The 18474-nt window shown below is 39.2% G+C and overlaps 1 protein-coding gene across 5 annotated transcripts in view; it reads left to right on the top strand.

The window, feature by feature from the left end:
- The window catches only part of LOC145996577 (uncharacterized), a 106528-nt gene that overhangs the window by 38014 nt on the left and 50040 nt on the right, over nucleotides 1–18474 (top strand). For all 5 annotated transcript variants that reach the window (XM_083133086.1, XM_083133087.1, XM_083133084.1 and 2 more), the window contains 2 exons: nucleotides 3744–3913; nucleotides 11517–11611. In XM_083133086.1, the coding sequence (XP_082989212.1) occupies nucleotides 3744–3913; nucleotides 11517–11611 (265 nt within the window). The remainder of the gene's footprint in view (nucleotides 1–3743; nucleotides 3914–11516; nucleotides 11612–18474) is intronic.

Here is an 18474-nt window from a genome sequence, read left to right as displayed (position 1 = left end):
TGAGGCAGAAAGAAATAAGATTGGCCACATCTGGCTTCTTAAGCAAGACATAAACCCATGTTATGTTTAGATAGACTAATTGGGACTGGGTGTACAATTTAAATAGGATCTGAAGAAATACAGGGTGCGCAGTTGCCATGTCACTTGAAAAAAAAGTGACTTCCCTTAAGGTAATTTCAATTAATTTTTAATAAATTATAAGCACGGTATATGTTTTTGTCGTTTGTGTGTTTTCTGCACCACGTGAATCATTAAATCATGCCATTATAAATGTTTTCACTGTTGCTAGCTGAATTTTGAAATATGTAGCAATATGGAATAATTGACCATATATTAGAATGCATAACACTGTTAAGCCTTGTTTCCATGTTAATAAAACATTAAAATGCTGACCAAGGCAAACTTTTATAGCATAAAAATATACATAAAAACGTAATGTTTCCACCCTATAACAGGGTCTTCTTCAGAAGAATGCAGGGGTAGACAAAGCTAACAAGGCCATGGATCTAACTAAGAAAAAGCTACACATTTTGAAAAGTGACCTTAAAACATCTAATGTAATAATTAACAAGATTGGATGTAAAGTAATTAATTCTTGCTCCGGAGTGGCCTTCATGAAGAAGGCTCTTATCGGTAACACCATAAATAACTATGCAATTCATTCTAATACCACATTGATGCAGATTTTAAAATTCTGCTAGCAACAGTGCAAAAATTTATAACTCATGCTTTATTATTTTGATTTAATGATACACGTGATACGAAATATATACTGTAATTGTTATTTCAAAAAAAGGTAATAGAAATTTCCATAAGTGAACTTAAATTTTTGAAAAAGAAAATCTTTTATACTGGACACCCTGTATTGCATAGTTATTCATGCTGTTATCAGTAGAGCCATGTATGTAGAATACTTTAAGAAGGCCACTCCAGTGTGCAAGGATTAATTACTTTTAATCCAGTCTTGTAGTAATTTATAATTTAGATCTTTTAAGGTCACATTTCAAAATGTGTAGTTTTATCTTAGTTGAATTTATACGAGGGTCACTATTTATATTTTGAGCCTTGGCAACACTGACTGAAGTTAGGCGCGATTTGACGTTTGCACGGCATCGTCTGGCATTATTGACCATAACGTACTTCAAATGTTTTGTCAATAGCTTCATTTGCGTTGTTTATGTTGCCTTGGAGATTGCGCGACAACAATAAAATGGAATTAACTCGTGAACATTTTCGTGCATTGATTTTTTACGATTTTCGACGTGGATTATCAAGACAAGAGTGCATCGATCAACTTACTTCCACATTTGGCGATGAAGCCCCTTCCTTTGCCACTGTGAAACGCTGGTATAACGAATTTAATCGTGGCCGCCATTCGCTCACCGACGAGATTCGCGAAGTTGTTGTTCAAGAAAACATTGATGCTGTGCAAAACCTAATATTGCAAGATCGTCATGTGACATACTGTGAGATTGAGGCAACCATAGGCATTAGTTCCACCAGCATATATAAAATATTACATGATCATTTAGCTGTGAGAAAGGTATGTTCTCGTTGGATCCCACACAATTTGACAAAAACTCAAAAAGATGCTCGCATCAATTGGTGCAAACAAATGCTCAATAAATACAATCGTGGTGCTTATATGAGCCGGAACGTAAACAGCAGTCGACTGTATGGGTGTTTCAAGATGAACCCAATCCAACAAAAGTTGTTCGTGCTCGAAGCACATCGAAACAAATGGTCACCTGTTTTTTCGGGAAACTGGTCATGTGGCAACTGTGCCTTTAGAGGAACGTAGAACGGTCAACTCTGAATGGTACACAACAATTTGTTTGCCAGAGGTCTTCGGTCAAATACGGAAAACAAACAAACGCCGTCGGATCATTCTTCATCAAGACAATGCCAGCTGTCACACATCTCGTCTAACAACCGACTTTATGAACAGTCAAAAAATCGAATTGATGGGTCATCCGCCGTACAGTCCTGATTTGGCACCCAATGACTTCTTCTTGTTCCCGAATGTCAAGAATAAATTGCGTGGACAACGATTTTCGTCGGCGGAAGATGCCGTTGATGCATTCAAAAACCATATTATGGAGGTGTCTCAAGAAGATTGGAAAAACTGCTTTGACAAAGGGTTCGAACGAATGTAAAAGTGTATTGACCATAAAGGAGAATACTTCGAAAAACAATAAAGCAGTTTTCAATGCCAAATTCCTGTTTTTTCATTGTTAGGCTCAAAATATAAATAGTGACCCTCGTAGTTGTCTTAGCTTTTATTAAAAAAAATGCTGGTTCCAGAGTTATTTTTGTCTACCCCTTAAATCAGGTGTCCAAATCATGGTAAAGTCCGGTAATTTTGTTTTACGAGATAGTAGACATCCTGCTTAATTATATCTTAATCTCTCTTGTAGCAAACAGATCTTGTTATGTATTAAACAGAGTATGTATGCATTCACATACTAGGTGTACTTCCGCATTCATGCTGTGAAAAGTAAAAGGTTTTTAATTGTTCTGAAATATCTAATAGTTTCATATTAATTATTTGTTTTATATTTTATGACATCAACATTTAAATAGAAGCACAAACATGTGTTTTAAGTTCATTTCATGATCAAATTTAAGTGGTGTAAATGATGACCCTTTCTCAGAACACCCAATTGTCAACGTCACTTCTACATAGTACACCCCACATTGCATTTAATGGGGCTCTGGCATCTGGACGCATGGCCAATCCTCTATGGGACTTGTGTCGTGTGCTGTCCTTATGTGTTTAGGCTATGTTTGTTATGTTTTTCATATTCATCAATTTCATCATATCCTCACTAATTCTCATCATCGCGATTAGCCAAAAGTTACAAAAATGTGAAGTTAGAAACTTATTTACTGTTGCAAACACAGGGAACGTTATCATTTTAGGTGAAACGTTATGGGAAATAGCAGGAGAATTATCAAGTTATCAAAGGATGCTGAAGATGTTATTATGAAGATGAGGATAATGAAGAAGGATTAAGCTGGCCGAGAGAGTGTAAAAAAATTGACGATCAAGAATCACTAGATGAACTGGGTATATTGGTAGAATTTTTATCGCGAAGAAAGCAAATTTACAAAGAAAAGATTTACAAAGCAGAGGCAATAAAGGTCGCAAATAATCTGCTTATGCTGGACGTTTCTGTTGATGCTATTTCTAAAAATAACAGATTTATCTATTGAGGAGCTTGAAAATTATGCTTCCAAAACTGAACCTGAATTAAAAATTGCAATAGTTTATATATTCAAAAAATATGTCACGATATCAGCATTTTACGTGAAGTAAAATATCCTAATTCAATCAATTATGCTCAAATTTGCTAATAAGTAATGAACTTAAAGTTTTAGAATAGAATTTTAACCATTATGCAAAATGTCTTCACCCGGGATTGAATCCACTACCTCTTGATTACAAGACAACGGCATTCCATTTGGTACACACACACACACGTTAAAGTAACGAGAAGCTAAGGTCTTAGCTGCTACACCATGTAAAATTATTTAGCTTGCAAATTCTGAATTTATAAACCTCTAAACTCAACAACAGAAGGTGCAAATTAAATAGCAAAAAAGCCAAAATTTCCCTTTTTTATTTTTTGTTTGTTCAAAAAAGCTGTTTGAAGAAACAAATCATTCATTAAACATCTAATCTGTTGAACTCTCATTACAGAAAAAAATATTATTGTAATGATATATATTCATACTTTCAGCCCAAAAGATCAGCTTCATCGTGAAAACAGTAAATGCCAACATGTCAGTAAACGAAGCGGCTACTGTTGTGTGTTTTGGAGAGAAGGTAAAGGATTCTAGTGATCAGTCTACCAAGCTTTGTAAATATTGCAAAACCAATAAACTGAAGAAGAAAGTGGTGCGCCACTTGGTAAGTCCTAGTTTCAATGTAGTAATGTTAGTAAAGTTATTTTTCTCCAATTTGTGTCTGCATGTGCATCACCCCAGAAATTTTCATATGGTGGGTCAGGCCATGATGAAACTTGAAGAATAGAAATAATAATAATTATTATTATAATTCATGATGGATGCAGTAAACGCGATTTAAGTAGGGATGTGCCGAAGCCGATTACAGATGTATGAAAATCGGCAGAAAGTGATCTATCGGCATCGGCAAAAGTCCGATATTTAATCTGGTACTGATAATTCTAGAGTTTTACCTTCTAATAAGTTTTATATTTTATTTGTGTAAGATTCATTGAAAATTAGGTTAATGGATCTTCATCACTGGAATTTTTTAAGATAAAATTATTGTAAAAACTCATTCAGAAGATCAACCTACCTCAACATTGCTGAACCAACTATTCCATGTGATCAGGATCCGCTGTTGTATTGGAAATTCAAAAATGAGTATCCAAACCTGAAGCAAGTGGCAAGTAAATACTTGGGATAACTGCTGCATCAGTATTCTGTGAACGAGTGATCAGTATTGCTGGACAGTTTTGCGATAAGAGAAGAAGTAGGTTACTTCCAGAAGTGCTTCCAAAACTCGTGTTTCTCAAGTTGAATCTACCAGCATTGATTTTTTATTTTATATGCAACGTTTCGTCCTGGTTTCCCAGAACTTCCTCAAGCTTACACCAAGTGTAGAGGGACTAGCCATGTGAGGTTGTGTGTTGTATGTGTATCTTGGTGCAAGCTTGAGAAAGTTCTGGGGAACCAGGATGAAATGTCGCAGATAAAATAAAAAAAATAAAAAAAAACAATAAAAATAACTGTTTTCTTGTACATTTGCATCTCTTGAGAATATATGTGTGTATATACATATGATATGCAATAGCAATGTACATAGCAAATTTATTTTTGTCATGCTGAAAATAACATTCCATTTCTGTTGAATAATCTTATGTATCAGAATCGGTATCGGTTCCAAAAAATATCAGTGAGTACATCGGCATCGGTAAATTTTGAGCTTCGTCATATCCCTAGATTTAAGTATTACGTACATGAGGATTTGTGTTTCCGCATTGCACAATTGGATAGTTTTTTTGTTTTTTTTTTATTAATTTTGGAAGCTCACTGCCTTCATTGACTGAGGGTACGGTGTCTAGAGCGGAGATGGTAGTGTGTCACTTCTACGCTTATGCCTGAGCGGCAGTAGTTGCTTTTTCTCCCATTTAGCAGTGCTGGTGTGTTTCTCCTGGCTTGTGTCGTCATCTGTGCTTTCTGCTTTCCATCATCAGGTGGTGTTACCAAGTGGTGATTGGGGGGTTCGGCTGTCTGCTGCGTTGTGTTGCTCGGTGTTGTGTAGTTCCTGTGCTTTGCGTGGGTGAAGGGAGGTCAAGCGTGGGGCTGCATTTTTCATTTTGTGGTGTGGGAATTTTTTGAAACTATTCAATTCTGCAACATGAAAACATGAATCTTCACGTACGTAATAATTATTGTTATGTTTATGATTGTTAGTATACAATAATATGTAATCACTATAAACTAATTTTATGCCAAATTTATTATTACTATTATTATATCCTTGGGGAGACTTGGAGTGTAATGGGGTAATGATGTTTGTTGAAGACTCTAAATGTCAGCCTCACCTCACTCCCATGTAGTATACCTCCTGTAACTGCAACATTACAGGCCAATGAGGCTCTGGCATCTGGATCATCTGTAGAGTTGCATGATTTGTTCTTATACAGGGTGACAATTAATTAATGACCACATTTATTTTGAGTATAATTTTATGTGTGTTAAACTTGCAGCTACAAAAGTAAAGGAGTAAGTAGTATGATATATGAAATTACAGGACAATAACAAACACTGCTTATTTTTTGAAAATAACAGACTTGAGGTACCCTCCATTTAATCGTATGCATTCTTGAATACCAACAAACACATGATCCATAACTTGTGAAAGTGTTTCATTTGATATCAAGTCAATTTCATTTCTTATGGCTCTTTTCAAGTCCAGTAAGTTGTTTGGTTTCGTGGCATAGACTTTAGACTTTTTGTACTCCCATAAAAAAAATCTGGAGCAGTTAAGTCTGGGGAACGAGGAGGTCATTCAAAGTCACCAAACCTCGAAATCACATCATTGGGAAATTTATGTTGCAATAATTGCATTGTTTCACTACTAGTGTGGCTTGTTGCACCGTCTTGTTGAAAAAACATGTCCTCAAAATTGGGGTTTCAACGCTGTAACTCAGGGAAAAAAATGCTCTTAACATTTGTCTGTAACGGTCACCGTTAACAGTTACAGTAACACCATTTGCGTTTTCAAAAAAATATGGACCTATGATCCATGATCTCGATAATGCACACCATATAGTAACTTTTGCACTATGTGTAGGGCATTCTTGGATTTCATGAGGGTTTTTTCCAGTCCATATTCTCACATTCTGCTTATTCACTAACCGGATAAGTGAAAATGAGCTTCATCAGTCATTATGAGCCTCTCTCCAAAATTCGGATTAGTGTTAAATCCAATCATTGTTTTGCAAAGCGCTAAACGTTTTTGAAAATCAGTCTGTTTCAACTGATGGGATACCTGAAGTTTGTACGGAAACAAGTGCAAATCGTTTCTCAGGATTTTGCGCACTGTTTCTCTATTGGCACCAACTTCTTGCAGATTTCTTTGGGTTGTTTGTGATTGCAACTCTCACCCTTTCAATTGTTTCTTCATTGCGCACAAATCTCCGCCTACCAATACGTTTAGCATCAGTTACACTGCCTCTGTTTCTATGGGATGCAACATATTGCAGAAATGATTTTCTCGAAGGACACGCACTCCCGCCAAACCTTGCATGGGACCACCTTTGAGCAGTGATCACCGAATAATTTGCTAGCGAAATAAAATTCCACTATTGCTGCTCGCTGTTGTGCACTCCACCTTTCCATGTTACACCACTAAATTTTGCAAAGGTCGATCTTTATATTCACCTGAAATGAAAAAGAAAAACCAAATTAGTACCACAATACTTACAATATAAATGTGGTCATTAATTAATTGTCACCCTGTATGTGCCGAGTGCCCCTTTACAGCTTCAACTTTTAATCTTGATAAGGAGATTTTAATCCTCAGAGATGCATGTTGATTTTATTTATGGTAAGAGTCTGGTCCACATCTAATGTGACAGTTACAAATAGCCTAAGTGCTGATGTGCCCAAACATTTTATTTCAATCAGTAAAAGCTTTGGGGAGGCTGTTCATGCAAACCACAAGATGAGTGAATATCGATCAAAACTGTGCTTCATTATTTTTTATTTTATGGTTATTCACAGTGCTGCTGGCATTAAGGTATTAAAATTTGGAATCGTATTCCTCTCATACTGTAATATTTGTGTGTCAGATCAATTTTTATTTGGAGTCAGAATTTTTGTATTTTTTTAATTCGCACTGAACACGCTTTGTTGCCATACTCAAACTTTCTCCACTGGAATCTCTCGCAGCATTGTTACAATCATGGTCGTTTCCACTATTTTCCTAGGGTTTTTAATTTTAGACTTACATGGTCTTAATTTATGACTTTTTTGCTTCTCATGAAATAAAACTGTGTATTTATACATGCTCCTGCTCCTGCAGCGAACATCAAATGAATGAAACTTAAAAGTAACTCTTCTAAGAATCCAACGCTTCTTTAACTGCTCACTCCCATGTAAAATGCCTGTAATGTATTCCTTGTACTCAATTGGCCAACTTAATAATTTTCAACATATAAGTGCCAAACTCACCAATTAAAATCCCAAAGCCTAGATCACTTTCATATGCATTCCTTTTCTACTGACAGTGTGACCTACCCCGAGTAAACTCCCAGCAAGAAGGCTAGTAACTGCCAATGTGAAGCATATTTTTCCAGCAGAATTTGAATTTCTTCTGTAGACCCTTGGTTAAAAGGGCTGTCTGTGCTTTGCAATAAAGACATGGCAACAGCTAAAAATGGTTGATAATGCAATTTGGGTCTTACTTTTTGCAGTCAGTCATGCCCCTTTCGTACTAAAATAAGAATGCTCGTAATATATAGTTCTGAAACCATGGTAGAAATTGGACATCACATGATGTCCAGCAAGTGCTTTTTGTGCATCACAGGTTGAAATTTGGGCGTAAATTATGCACACTAATGCGAGCCCGATTCACTTTTTTTTTATTAATTTTTACAACCTTCATTCAAGAAGAAGCTTTAAAAGTTAGGAGCAAATTTTAGTCAATGACTCAAATTTTGAAAAATGAGTATAACTTTATTCATCTTATTAACAATACAAATAACAAGTTGTTTTTTTAAAAAAACAACAACTTGAAATGAATTATGTCAAATTCCAGGGATGATGGACGAACCAGCTCCTGAAGCTCGTGTGTCGGTACATGTGTGTGCACGTGCACTTGTTTAGTCCATCTGCTAATGTGCACACCAACCTAACACCAACATAGAGCAGAAAGGTCACAATTTCAGGATTGCCATTGTCTTCAAAAACTTGGAAGGAGAGAGGGAATTTTGAAAATAAATAAATAAAAATTGAAAAAAAAAAAATTAGAATGAAAATAAATTCCACCTCTTTCTTTAACCAATTCCTGTAGGCAGACACTGGATGTTTTTTACAGTTCAATTGTTAATTTATTTTGAACCATGTTTGAGAAACTTTATTATCTTGAATAGCAAGTCCAGTTTATCACGTAAAACTAGTTTATTAGCATGTTAAACAAGCACTGAAATGTATTTTTAAAATGCCCTGGAAAACATGGAGAAATAAAAAGAATTTCTTTTGTCAAAACTCTCTGATTCTCTAGGGTAAATATTCCAGTTTGCAGTTGCTACAAGCATTTTAACTAGGGCTGAGCCGATACAGAAAGCGATGCTCATGTATTGGTATCGGAAAGTATCGACTGGTTAGCTGATATTTTTCTGGCATTTTGATCGTTCACATTGTCCAGAAAAATGCAGTATACAATCAACATGTGGCATCATAATATCACTGGTGACAGTGTATTTCTCAAGTTGCTAAAGCTGTCACTAGCACCTTGTTCTTTTTTTAATATTACGTGAATATTATGATGTTGGCACATGACGTGATCCAAGCTTTCAAAATTGTCTAGAAATGAGCGAAAACATGAGTAAATAATACTTGTGCATGAAATCCAAAATATGTGTGTCCCTAATGGTAAGTATTTCACAGTTAAGTGCACTTAATTATAATTTGTAACCTGTTACTATGAACTTAACTATGCCTTGTTTAGTAACCATTGAGCAGTACAGATGTTCATTTAAGTCATCTGATGACATGTTCTGCTGCAGTACAGGCATACATATACGTTTTGAACTCTGCACAAAGCAGTACTAACGTAATGTGACATTCAGCTTGAAGTAGTGTTCTGGCATCTGTCGTCCATACATCGTAATTTCATACTCCATTTAATTTTGCTTTGAACATGTGCTATTGTTTCTTTTATCTAAGCTGCTTCTGTGGGTGACGAAGCTCTGTGTACACACCCCTGTTTGAGGAGTGCCACACTCTGAAGGCTTACTGAAGGCACATTGGCTGACATAAACGATGAACAATAGCGCTGAAGTACTGCATTCTACTTTATTTTTATTGTGTAATACACATAGTTACAAAATTTCATTACATAATTGTACACTCCTTAAAATTAATGGGAGAATTAAAAATCAGATGGTAAAATATAGCATTTATTATTCATAAATACGGAGAAACTAGTACTCACTTTTATCCGCGAAGCTGTTTTTTCTTTTTCGATTAATTTCAGTGGCCACTGCCACCATCCTCTTTGGAACTTGCTGTACTGTTGCTTGGCGTGCATCTTTTATTTGTAGTTCTCTGGCTGCCGCTAGGTGCACTGTTGTTAACTGTGCGTCTGGGTCTGTGTTGTCTGCTATTTCTGGCGATAACTGTTGTAGTAGGGGAATCCAAGTGTGGTGCGCTTGCCCGCTATCGACGTTTAGCTCATGCGGGAAGTGCATTATGGCGTGCGTTTCCTTGATTTTGGTGTCTACGAGCGTGTGGGCAGTTATCGCCCGGAAATAGCAGATGACACAGACCCAAATGCACAGTTAACAAATAGCGCACCTAGCAGCAACCAGAGAACTACAAACAAAAGACGCACGCGAAGCAACAGTACAGCAAGTTCCAACAAGGATGGTGGCAGTGGCCACTGAAATTAATCGAAAAAGAAAAAAACAGCTTTACGGATGAAAGTGAGTACTAGTTTCTCCGTATTTATATACTACTGCGTCTCTCTTTTCCCAATTATGAATTATTATTCATGGTAATAATAATAGTTGCGGAAAAGTAAAATGCTTATAATCTTTTTTTTTTTTCCTTTTTATTCCTGTGGCGTAACAGCCTGTTGAGTCAGTGCCTACCTACTGCCTGCCAGGCTCATTCTCACCAGAGGTGGGAGATCATCCAACCACTTTTATGGGGTGACGTGTGGTCAGCACGATGAACACCCAGTCGTCGTCGTAGGCTTTCTATGACTGGGTTATGCTACTCACGATGTTGGGAGGCCATCAGTCCCATACACAGGCAAAAATCTCAGGAGAAAAGTTGTTACGCATCTCCCCAGGAGACTCGAGGTCACACTGTCAACAGCAAAAAGTGCCAACATTTCTCATAAGCTACCAACAGTTTGATTCTCATGCTAACTGCGAGACTTCGGGGTCAGTTTCCAAGATAGCGTCACTGCAGGAGAAGGCTTTCTGTGTGCTCCATTTTGAGATGTCCAGATCTGTGATTACGGTGCATGCAGCATGAGTTTAGTGCATGGTTTAGAAAAAATGCACCACACGAGAATAACATAACCAGGTGGCTGGCACAGTTTGTGGAAACTGGATGCTTCCATAAAGGCAAGAGTCCTGGCTGACCTCATGTGCCTGATGGCAACATTTAAAGAGTGTGTGAGGCACGTTTCGGTGAAGTCCCTCCCAGACAGTGGCTAGAGGGACCATGCAGGGTGTCTCGACTGAATAACAATTATGACGATTACATTCTAAAACTGGACGAATTCCCCCCCCCCCCAATTTTTACAAGAATGTATAAGTGCTACTCAATGGTCTTCTTCCACAGCTCTGGATCAGACGTACAGCAAAAACCTTCAACCCTGTCCACCCCGTTCACCGGATCTTACACCATGTGATTACATTGTTTGGGGGCTTGTTTAAGGTAGTGTTTATGTATCACAATTGCCTGTCCATGTCCATCGATGAACTTCATGATAGGATGGTGCATGCACTTCAGGCCATTACAGTGGACATGCTACAAAGAATCTGGGATGAGTTTGTTTACCGTGTGGATGTGTGTCGTTTTACCCAGGGTGCACACATTGAAGGATTGTAATTAACACACAAGAAACATGGACAGTTTCCGCTGATGACAGTGTATGTTGTGCCCGTGTAACATGAGAAATAACTTTTTTTATTAACTTTTGAAACCGCACCATTTTTTTGCGTATGCAGTGTATGAATACAGTTTGAATTGAATTGATACAAGTTACATAATACGAATTTACGCTTGTCCCTCTTTTCCAGATGAAACTTCTTGACCACCAGCCAGAGGATGGCTCTCCGCAAGATGGCAAAGCTGCAGTATCATCTGATAAAACTAAACAAACAGTTGGAAGCAGGTTGGTCATAGTACCAGTTATTACAAAATAGGGTCTTTCCATATGAAATCAACAACAACAAAAATAAATTAAGAATCGATGATAATTACAGGCAAAATAAACAAGTATTAAAAACGTGAACATGTGACGTGCACACCCCTCCTTTCCCCAGACCTCAGGCTCCAATACTTCAGAACTTCACACTGTGCCACTGCACGTTCGGCACATTCACATTTTTATACATGTTCACATTACCTGTAATTATCGTCAACAATTCTTAATTTAGCTTGTACTGTATGGTATTGCGATGCCGCAGTATTCCGGGCCAAGCATGTGGCATTTTTGGCTACCAATGAGGCTCGTACCAATGTACAGCCTGAATGGTGCATGCTACATTCAAAATTTATGCACTTTAGATTGAAACTCACCTATTTCGAACAACATTCCCCTCTTTCAATTTCTCGCTATGTGCACTAATAGCCTGTGGGACCAAACTTTTGAATCACCCTGTATTTCTAATAACTGGGAATTTAAACATCAGATTTATGTACGTTAATTGAAGCAATATTGTGTTTGACTTTGACTTTTGAATATTAGGAATTTGTCTATCAAAACATGTTATCATGCATTACCTAAACTACTGTACCCTACCCTAACCTAATCTATATACAGTACAACATAAATTTGGATCCCGTTGGCATCTCATTTTAAAATTTTGTACAATTATTGAGTTGTAGTGTATGCATATATATATATATATATATATATATAACACAGGAATAGGATCAGAAAAGGTGCCAGTATGGCGGATGAACACTAATGATGAAGGAGACAGTAAACACTTACCACACGAAGAGAAATTATTCTATATTTCGCGATCTATGTCGCATTTTCAAGTTGAAGAAGAAAGATCGGCGTTACGAAGAGAAGAGGCACAGAATCCTGACCATAGCGTCTCTACGATCAGTGTTGCCAGAAACAGTTGATAGATGACGAGAAGTACTTTCACCAGTGTTTACTGTAAGGTGGGTGGGTAATTTTGGGGAGGAGAGGAAAGGGTTACTGGTTGGCTAGGTTGAGTCCGGGGGGTATAGTGGCGTGCGTACCTGTTATGTAGGCCCTTTCCCAGCGCCTGCGGAAAGATGTGTCAGAGCGGGGGGGTAAAAGATGGATGATGGCAACACGGAAGCAGTTATTGAAGGTGGTGTTATGGCTGTTGGTGTGGATGGCAACAGTGAAATCGGAGTTTTGGGTGGAGGAATGGTGATTATTAATCCTTAGGTTCAAGGGGGTGGAGGTTTCGCCTATGTAGAAGTTGCCGCAGATTTGGCAGATGAGGGTGTAAATTAGGTTGGATGAGTCGCAGGTGCCCTTAGGGTGAAGGGTGAACTTGCCTGCCGCTGTGGGGATCAGGAGGGTGGGGGAGGTGATGAGTATGGGGCAGGTCTTGCATCTGGGTTTGTTGCACCTGTGAGCTGGGGGGAGTGGTGTGGATGGGGTGGGAGTGTTTCGGACCAAGATGTTTTGGAGGTTGGGGGGGCGACAGAAGACGACCCTGGGTTTATCCCGAAAGATGTCCCTAGTATCAGGATCACTGTGCAGGATGGGGAGGAGGGAGTGGAGGGTATGTCTGATTTTCGTAATATGGGGGTGGTATTGGGTGATCAGGGTTGGAGGGTTTGTTTTAGGTTGTTTGGTGCAGTTGTGGGAGTTGGCTCTGGTGATTTGTTTGTTGATGAGGGTGGAGGGATAGCCACGGTTGGTTAGGGCTTGGTGCAGGCGTAGGTTGTAGTTTTGGCGGGATGAGGGGGATGAGTTGAGGCGCTGGCCTCTGAGGGCAAGGGAGGATGGGATGGCTTTTTTATGGTTTGGTGGGGTTGTGAGCTGGAGTAGTGGAGATACTGGAAGTGGTTGGTCGATTTAATATGTATGGAAGTTTCCAAGTGGTCTCCCGCAATGTGGATGTCCACATCTAGGAAGGTCACTTGGTCTTTTGAATGGAACCAGGTGAATTTGAGGGTGGTGAAGTCATTAAGTTGTTTTAGGAATGTAGTGAGGGAGGGTTCGCCATGTGTCCAGAGGAGAAAAATGTCATCTATGAATCTGAGCCAGAGGAGTGGTTTCAGTTGCTGGGAGTCAAGGAATTCCTGTTCCAGCCTGCCCATGAACAGATTGGCATAAGAGGGGGGGGGGGGGGCATGCGGGTACCCATGGCTGTGCCACGTATCTGCAGGTAATGTTGATCACCGAAGCAGAAGTTGTTGCAGGTAAGCACAAGGTTGGCTAGTTGTATCAGGAAGTGAGTGCTGGGATTGTGGGGTTTAGGTCGGCAGTTAAGGAATGATTCTGTGGCATGGAGGCCATGGGCATGGGGAATATTAGTGTAGAGGGATGTGACGTCAACAGTTGTGAGGATGGTGTTAGGTGGTAGGGGTGGTAAGTTTTGGATGATGTTAAGGAAGTGGTTGGTGTCACAGAGGTAGGAGGGCAGGGCTTGGACGAGGGGTTGCAGGTGAGAGTCTAGAAAGGCTGAAATGCATTCTCGTCATCTATCAACTGTTTCTGGCAACACTGATCGTAGAGACGCTACGGTCAGGATTCTGTGCCTCTTCTCTTCGTAACGCCGATCTTTCTTCTTCAACTTGAAAATGCGACATAGATCGCGAAATATAGAATAATTTCTCTTCGTGTGGTAAGTGTTTACTGTCTCCTTCATCATTAGTGTGTGTGTATATATATATATATATATATATATATATATATATATATATATATACACACACACACACCTAGTCTTACCATATATACTGTCCCAACGTTTGAGGGTGGCTGTACTTCCACCCGTACAAGCGAGAGACGTCAAGAGCAGTAGCATGAAGCATGAGTCATTGCTTGTTGAGCTGGTCAAGTGGAAAGGTGTCTGTTGTAAGTGTTGAAGATGGAATGGGGTGAGTACGAAAATCGTGTGGCCGTGGTAGCGTTGCACAAGGTAGGCAAATCACCAGGGGAGATTTTCAAAACCCTCCAGAAGCTGAAAATCTCCAAGAAATTTGTGTTCCGCACTATCCAGCGCTTTGTTGAGACTGGTACTGTTAAAGATCGCCCACGGCAAGGAAGACCACGCACAGTATGAACACCAGAACTTGTGAAAGCAGTGTCGGCACGAGTGCGACGAAGTCCTGTACGGAAATAGTCAGTGATGGCTCGTGAGCTAAAGATTTCAAAAATGTCGATGTCTCGTACGTTACGCAGTGACCTGGGACTCCATGCCTACAAACGACGCAAAGGACATCTCTTGACAAGTGAACTGAAGCTCCAGAGGCTCCGGAAATCAAAGCGGTTACTTCAGCGTTACGCGGCAAATGGGCACCGTCGAATCCTTTTCACTGATGAAAAAATTTTCAGTGTTGAGGAGACTTTCAATGCCCAAAATGACAGGGTGTATGCCACATCCTCTTGGGAAGCTGCTGACAAGGACCCCAGGATCCAGAGGGGTCACCATCCTGCATCAGTCATGGTGTGGTGGGGTGTGAGCTACGAGGGCACAACGGATCTCCATTTTTGTGAAAAGGGGGTCAAAACTTCAGCCAAAGTGTACCAGCAGACAGTGCTTGAGAAACTATGCAAGAATCGTATCGACACCATCTTCCATGGAGAGAACTGGAGCTTCCAGCAGGACTCAGCCCAGCACGCAATGCACGCACCATCCAGCAGTGGTTGGAGGCAAATGTTCCTGACTTCATTTCCACGTCAGATTGGCCCTCTGCCAGTCCAGACTTAAACCCTTTGGACTACAAATTGTGGTCCAGCTTCAGGAGATGGCTTGCAAGAAGAGACATCCCAATATTGACAGTTTAAAGCGGTCTCTTCAGAAGGCAGCTGCGGAGTTTCCACTTGAGGTGTTGCACAATTCCATTGATGATTGGCCACGAAGACTTCAGAAGTGTGTCAGTGCTAAAGGTGGCCATTTCGAATAATTATTTGTGATATTGGTTCATAATGCATCCATGCACCTCATGTTATTCTGATATTAAAATATCTCTCACCATTTTGTGTCTATTTACTTACAACTTTGGGACAGTATTTATGGTAAGACTAGGTGTGTGTGTGTATATATATATATATATATATATATATATATATATATATATATATATATATATATATATACAGGAAAAGCTCGTTAATACGAAGTTCAAGGGACCAAAAAATGTCAACTTCGTATTAAACGACTTCGAGTTATCCAAACTTTTCAAGATGGCGCCTGTTTTCTGGTGTAAATAAAGTAGAGTATAAATTACCCCCATAAAGGATGTTTTATACTTGGTGGTAGCTCAGAAAATAAGCTTTATATGTACTATATAATAATATTGTACGTTTTAAAGAAAGTGTAAAAAATGTTACACAAAATGAGAACACGGAGCTTAACACGGACACAAAGATTCCAAGGAGACTGTTAACACCATTTATCCTGCCTAGTTATACAACTGGTTATGCACGGGATGCATGTCGTGGCAAAAAGTCTTATAAGAAACGGTATTTTCTTTTAATTGTGTAAAGTCGTTGCTCTTCCACGAAATTCTTACTTTTAGTTCATAAGAAACCAATTTGCATGGAGACCTAAGGAAAGGAAAACAATCTCGTTTATTGCAAGAAGTGAAACTCGGAAGAATCTTGACAGTAGTCACACTGGCGCGAGCAAGAGATGGGTGATAATCAGACAGAATGAATATTGGATTTTATGTGCATTCACTAGAACATTGTCGGTTACTGAATTAACTGGTAAGAGAAGATTCTCTTGGGAGAGAACACAACCTTTCCCTGGCACAAAACAAAACAAAAAAATCGGGGCTGTAAATTTCGTTCTGGTTCGCCTGTCTAAAACACATCGTAAAAAAAGTCACATATTCTTTGCTTCAGTTAACTTCATATTCGCCCCCCCCCCCCCTCCCCCTTTGCAGGGATCAGTTCAAACTCTTCCTCAACTTGCATTGTAATCCACTCTGAAAAAGTAAACGCACAACTTGCGATCTGTTTGCACAGAATGTGTATCCTAGGACACATTAAACAGTGCCGCACTCGATAGTGACTCTGGTTTGGATCCCACTTTAAACTCTATATTTAGTCCTGCTTAGCTCATCAGCATAAAATGAACTAAAAAGAAGCTTTACGAAACTTGCGTATTTTCAGATTAATCGACAATTTATTGTTATTGTAGGTTTCAGGAGTATTCTGGAGGTCAAACACTCGCTCCGCCAATGCTAGACTAAACACTGGCGCCAGCTGCAGCGTAAACACAATGAGACCGGCTGGAAGTTAGAGCAGCAGGTGGTAGAAGGGAAATCATCCGCATTTTAAAGATAATGCAGTTGTATTAGACCAAACTTTTATCAGCAGTGTGAAAAAGAAAAATGATCCTTGCATTACCTTTTACCATGCAACAGACAATAATACGGGCAATATTTCATATCCAGACAGCTGCATTCAAACAAGAAAGAGGGACCTGAATTCTGCAATTATCACATTACCATGCACACCAGTGGCGGATAATGAGCTGTTGTAGGAGAAGGAAGGGGGTCACTTTTCTTTTACTTATCATGCGGTTTTTGTTCGTTTTCAAGAAGGTATTCAGAACTGTTCGATTTTTTTTAGACGCCAAAGGAGAAAGAAAATAGCAACGGACCCCCCCCCCCCCCCCCGTTTGTTGATAGATAAAGGGGAGAAGTCACTCAGACAACAAAACACTGTTTTGGCAAATTTTATGACCGGCACAGTTAGGAAACGTATGAAGCGGGAAACTGGAGTTGCAACATACGTAAGATCGACGTCAACTTTTGCGGGAAACCTAGATGACAACGCATTAAGCATATTGACGATCTTTAGTTGGCCTATGCGGCTTTGATTATCTGTAACAGTTTCCATTTTTTTTATGAAGTTCTACAGGGCACAAAGAACACGCTTTTAATTAAAGTGGTTACCGGAAGTTATCGGCTACCAGGCCAAACGTTGCTCGCTCACGGGAAATTGCTGTATCTCGAGCTCAGAGCCAGACAGATTGGTGAGACTTCCAGGCGCCACGCGTCTTGTATTTTGGAACATTCGTGTGATCTTATCTCGCATTTTTCATTTGGCACTGGTGAATATTTCCAAGGTGGTGCATTCAGCGGGGGAAGAGCTTGACCTCCCATGCACATTGACAAAGAATGTCAATGTCCAGAGGGCATTTCGGGCTGCTTCCCTCGAGTTGTCAGCAGCTCTTAGGACAAGGAAACATGTCAAGGTCAAGTTAAAATAACGTCCAAGCTCTTTCCACATTTGATCTTCTCTTGCCGACTTACGCAGGTGTCTACTACAAATTAAGCGAAACCAGTTTTGCGGAAGGGTCTTGTAAACAACTTCGTATTAAAAATTATCCATATTTCGATTTATCCATACTGAAATACATTATAAATCCTATCTTATCGGCTGGGGAATGGGAAGAACATCGGATTAAAGGGTACTTCGTATTAACCAATATCGTATTAACGAGGTTTTCCTGTATATATATATATATTATATATTTAAAAAAATTGAAAAACCCATTTTTGAGAAAATGGCTACCAAAATGTTCTTTACACCACCTTCAATTGTTTTATACTGACATAGGCATGCTATTCCTCCTGTCAAAGAATCCTTCAGAACCTTTCTAACGCCATCGGAATCAGTTCTATAGGTGCCCAGATAGCCGAAATAATGCAATTAAAAGTTAACAAGATGTTGGAAAAAGTTGTCAACAGTTTGCAACACTGTAATTTCGGAAATACAAAATATATGGATCTGCAACTTCGCATATTATCCTACCTCAGGTAGCCCTCTCAGTGTGCCAAATTTCAAATGAATCAAAA

This window comes from Lepisma saccharinum, chromosome 12 (assembly GCF_977018435.1).
Source record: "Lepisma saccharinum chromosome 12, izLepSacc3.1, whole genome shotgun sequence".
NCBI lineage: Eukaryota > Metazoa > Arthropoda > Insecta > Zygentoma > Lepismatidae > Lepisma > Lepisma saccharinum.
This window is presented reverse-complemented; position numbering and strand designations above follow the sequence as displayed.